Source organism: Haplochromis burtoni, unplaced genomic scaffold (genome assembly GCF_018398535.1).
Source record: "Haplochromis burtoni strain Fernald_Lab_line unplaced genomic scaffold, NCSU_Asbu1 Contig_19, whole genome shotgun sequence".
NCBI lineage: Eukaryota > Metazoa > Chordata > Actinopteri > Cichliformes > Cichlidae > Haplochromis > Haplochromis burtoni.
Genome location: NW_024582380.1, coordinates 2,643,718 through 2,649,056, shown reverse-complemented (window position 1 = coordinate 2,649,056; position 5,339 = coordinate 2,643,718). Strand labels below are relative to the sequence as shown.

General features: G+C 40.3%; 1 protein-coding gene across 1 annotated transcript in view; it reads left to right on the top strand.

Annotated features, from left to right (window-relative positions):
* The window catches only part of gria1a (glutamate receptor, ionotropic, AMPA 1a), a gene marked incomplete in the record, with an annotated part of 85,112 nt that overhangs the window by 32,913 nt on the left and 46,860 nt on the right, over positions 1-5,339 (top strand). Inside the window, 4 exon segments of the mRNA XM_005916468.3 lie at positions 732-890; positions 1,188-1,355; positions 2,270-2,374; positions 3,134-3,241. Coding sequence (XP_005916530.1) covers positions 732-890; positions 1,188-1,355; positions 2,270-2,374; positions 3,134-3,241 — 540 coding nt within the window.

Sequence of the window (5,339 nt, the reverse complement as noted above, 5' to 3'; positions counted from 1 at the left end):
GGGGGGGGGATACAAGAAGGAAATACCATTACAGTAAATCGCTTCTTCCTCCATTCTTCTTTGCCTGAGGCTCGCCTTGCATTGTTCACAGTAGCCTATAAGGTTTTGATCCTGCTGTTGTTAACAGTAGCCTATGAGGACTCCGTCTATCACAGATTAGTGCCGGACTGCTCCTTCCATGTAATGAGGTTTTCTATTTTCTTTCTCACTACTTCTGTCCCTCAGGAAAGACCTAAATGAAGTCTGCTCAATGGGATGATCACCCTATGTAAAAATGAAAGATTTTTTTTCTTTATTAAGAAATTAAAACCTGAACTTGTGATGGCACAGTTAAAGCAGTACTTAAAATGTAATAAAGTTAGCTAAATTACCCAACCAGCGGCACCTAATGTTAGGTACCCTGCTGCTGGTTCCAAAACCTTTTTGGACAGTGTTCTTACAAAATGCTCACCTGCTTGAAACCCTTTGATGCAGTTTTTAACAAGTTATGATAATTGATCCATTCATCCATCTGCTTATAAGCTAAACTGCTTATGAAGCTCAAAAGTAGAGGCGAGATCCATTTTACATGTGGGTTTTTTTCTTGTGACGCCTGGATAACCAGAACCCCTGTTTGCAATCCACTGCTGTAGAAGAACATATCAGCTGGATTTCACATGGAGTTAACATACTGTATCCTCTGTACCTGTGTGAGTATGTGTGTAATCTGTTTCTGTCTGGTTTCCTCTCAGGGTTTTCTGGACATCGATCTGACAGATCTGAGGAAAGGCGGGGCAAACATAACCGGCTTTCAGCTCGTCAACAACTCAGAGCCGAGTGTGAGCCGCATCGTCCAGCAGTGGATGGAGTTTGATAATAAGGACTCCAAAGTGCCCAAGCCTGGACTCAAAGTACTACCCCTTAAATTTCTGAGTTACTTTCTTCTTCTTCCATAAGTCTCTAAGCCTAGTGTCTATATAATAGGTAACTCTTACCTGAATATGCTTTTTGGATTTTGGATTTCTGCTATAGCAATTATTTATCTATACCAAGCTGAGAGTGATACCATATCAAGGTATTTGTGTATTTACAGGCATAAGAAAGTAACCTAAAGTTTAAGTTATAGAAATGAAGTCTCTGATGTTTAAGCAAAGCGCTTCTAGTGTTTGTGACATGAAATGTAATTGAATTAAACTTGCTCTCTGCAGTACACAGGTGCTCTAACATATGACGGGGTGAAAGTCATGTCCACAGCCTTTCAGAATTTAAGGAGACAGAGGATAGACATATCTCGCAGGGGCAACGCTGGAGAATGCCTAGCCAACCCACCAGCTCCCTGGGGACAGGGCATAGACATCCAGAGAGCCCTGCAGCAGGTCTGCACACGTGGAGAGGAACACACTAATGCACACACGCATAAATACATAGATCCTCATGCACACTCACACAATTTCTTGAGTGGCACATTGGCTAACAGCTCCTGAGTTTGGGCTGGCTGAACAAATTAGGTCTCATTCTGTCGTGTAAAGTTCACATTAAGTCGTTGGAGAGCTCTCCAGTATCAAATGTGACATCATAGCTAGTAAACACAACCTGCAGGCAATAACACTCGACTGTGATTATCATGAAATATGACATCAGCAATTGAGTTTAGAAATGTAATATTTGGCGATGAAAATGCTGGACTGGCTGTGAGACTCCTTAATGTCACAGAGACACACGAACGCCGACCCGCATGTGCATCGAGGAACACGGACAGTTATTTGGATTAAATTTAGAACGCTAATAAAAAAAAAGAAAATTTAAGTTCAAGGCATTCAACACCATTCACGCAAAATATGGAAATATAAAAACTGCTTTTGTGTTCATGAGGATTTACGTACAGTACAAGTGCTTGTGTGAGTGTGCTGCCCAAGGCGCTGTCTGCAGAGTGGCTGCGCAGAGGCCTGTTCCGAATCAGTCTCGCCATCTGCCTGCAGATAGACTGGAGATTGAAGCCGTTCGTGTTCGCTCAATTAATTCCATCACACAGCCAAGACAAACACGGTGCACTCTGCACACATACGTGCACACCGTCTGTCATTTATGTCCACAGTGACGCGCGGACACTCACAAATGAAAACGACACAAAACAAGTTGCGCTTAGAATGCATGTCATGTTAGCATGATGTGCGAGTGCTTGCTCCTAGCACTGAAACGCTGGTTGAATATCACGTTACGGGGCAGCCGTACCAGCCAGGGAAGTGAGAGGATCTGAATTACTTATTCGATATCTTTGACTCCATTACAGGTCCGTATAGATGGATTGACTGGCCACATTCAGTTTAATGAGAAAGGCCGCAGAACCAACTACACTGTTAGTGTCATGGAACTGGCCCCCTCTGGACCCAAGAAGGTGAGCCTGAGGGTCCGATTTAAGATATTCATTCTTGCCCAAGGGCCCCCTTTCTAAAAAGACAATATGTATGCAGTCTTATTACATGTGTCTGACTAACCCTGTAGCTTATTTTAAAACCTTGTACTGTAGTCAAACGAGTGAATGCTCCAAAGAGCCAGTTTCTAATTTAAAAAGTTAAGATTCACATTTAACAAGAAATCTCCTACTACCTTCAGTGAAGTGTATGAGTAGCTTTTTACTCTCACACCTCACTGAGCAGCTCCCAAATGAGTACATCATTACTGCTGCAAATACCTTAAGGGTGAAAGGTAAATTAGAGACATGGATTTACCTTACTTCTTGGTATGTTTTCAGTCTTGCAAATGCAACTGAATGTTTATTTGAAATAGCAGGAAATTCATATTTTCCTCTTGCGCTGGAGAAGCTATCCAGTGAGGAGACTTAAGTACTTGAATTTATCTGAAATGCCTGATAAATTATACATTTTTATTAAATACAGCTCATCATTTCAATTAAATTTTGTGCACTCCACATACATGTCTCTTTTGGGATTTCAGTCATTCACAGTAAGAGCTGCTAAATCAGCTTGATAGGTCATTGAGCTGGACTTAAATATAAGCTGAAATATGATAAACTGCCTTTAAGCTCGAGTCTTTGAGTGGGAGTAAAAGTTATTTTTCTCTCATATAGTCAGTTTCACTTTAGGCAGTTAATTAAACACGGGCCCTACTTTGTGACACATTCTCCTTGCCTTAGGTCGGCTACTGGAATGAAGATGAGAAGTACGTGACCACAGCCAGCCTGAGAGGGAGCAACGAGACTTACCCACTACTGAACAGAACTTACATAGTCACCACTATCTTGGTAAGTATGAGTTAAAAACAAAAATCTCAAACAAACAGAGGTTAAGGGCTTTTTTTAGGGGACGAGGGTGTTTAATTTGAGAGACTGAAACAGATAAAGTAATAGTAACATATTTTCTATCATGGTAGAGTTCCTTAAATTTCACGACCCTGAAAGAATTCAGCAGGCGTCCGCGATTGTATCTTGCTCTCTTGTTTCTTTTCCCAGCTACATTTTCTAACTGCTCTCATTCTGACTGAAGCCTGCTCAGAATAACAATGAGTATCAGTATAACTTTATTGCTCCGTGTACATCTGAAGTGCAGAATCTTATGCCTGACATACAGTGTTGATGACTGTTAGAGTTGGTATAGTACACATTTATTGCACTTTTAAAAGCCCACAAAAGGTCAACATAATCTCTGTGGTAATGTCAACACACATAAAAAAACAGGCAGACTAGAAAGAACCAGCAGAAGTGTCTGTGCAGCATTAGAACTTCTCATGAAATAGACAAAGTAACTGTTATATATGAGGCTGTGGTATGTCAGTGCATCCTTTTAATTTTTTTTTTTTTTTTTTACCATAAATGTCATCATTAGGTCATCCAACATGTCTCAGGTTGTGTTTATTGGCAGTAACACAAATGGTCTGCAAGTGAGGTCAGATTCGACCTAATCCATTCTTGTGACACGTATCATTATATTTTGTAATCATAGCTGATAATATCTGACTATAGTACAGTAGAGGATATTAAAGTTAGTACAATATATCCCTGGAGGTACAGGATGTTCTCAGTAGCTTGTCTATGTCTATGAACTGGTTCCCTAATTTTTACTAGTGGTATATTTTTAAAGTGAAAATGTTTTTTTGCAGTGAAAAGTGGCTTTAATGGCTCTAATGTATATGTGAAAGGTATACACACACCGGAATTAGAAATTAAGCAGCTTAACTTATATGTCATGTGAAAAAAAAAAGTTTTCACATGACTTTCTGCAGTCTTGTGAAAAAATACAACCTACATCAGCAAGTATGAGCATCTCTATGAAGGAAGACATTTTGGCAGTTTGCTGCTCTGGAGCTTTCAGGTGTATGTTAACACAATTCTGAGGAGGGAAGACACCAGCAATATCTAGAAACAATTGTTGCTGCCTATCAATCTGTGGAGGTTTATAAGACCATTTGCACACAGTTTGAAGTCAATCATTCAACAGTGAAAAAAAATATTGACAAGTTGGCATTCAGGACACATTCCCAATCCTCCCAGGAGTAGAAGTCGCAACAAACTCACCTCAAGATCAGACAGTGCGACGCGAAACTGAGAAACTGCAAAAATTTCCAGAGCGACATCTCAGACTCTGCAGGCCTCAGTTAGCATGTTAAATGTTGCAGTTCGTGACAGTACAACTAGAGGAAGGCTGAACAAGTATGGCTTGTTTTGAAGAGTTGACAGGAGAGACTCTTCTCTCTAAAAGGAACATGGCAGCATGTCTTAGATTGGTAAAGATCCATTTGAACAAACCACAAGGTTTCTGCAATGATTTCCTTTGGACAGATGTGACCAAAGTGGAGATGTTTGACCATAATGCACAGCACTATGTTTGTTACAAACTGAACACAGCATATAGGCACAAACACATCATACCTACAGTCAAGCAGTGTGGTGAAAGGAGTGATGATTTGTGCCTGTTTCACAGAGACAGGACCTAGAAGTCTTGCATGCTCTTTATAGCAAAGCATTCTAGAGTCAAATGGGAGGTCATCTCTCTGACAGTTAAAGCTTCGGCGAAATTGGGTCATTCAGCAGGACATTGTTCCCATGCACAGCAGCAAATGTACAACAGAAGAAGAATCAAGTAGTTCCAATGACCCAGTCAAAGTCCACACGTCAACCTGATTTAAATATTGTGGGGAGACCTAAGAGAGATGTGCTTAAACAAATACTCACAAGTCTTTATGAACTAAAGCAAATTCATAAATAAGAGTGGGTGAAGATTCCTTCACAATGATGTGAGACTGATAAAGTCATAGAGAAAAATAGTAATTTAAAATTATGGTGGTGCTACCAGCTACTGAATCATGAGATGAGCCTCATTTTTCACAGGACTGTATAGAATCCT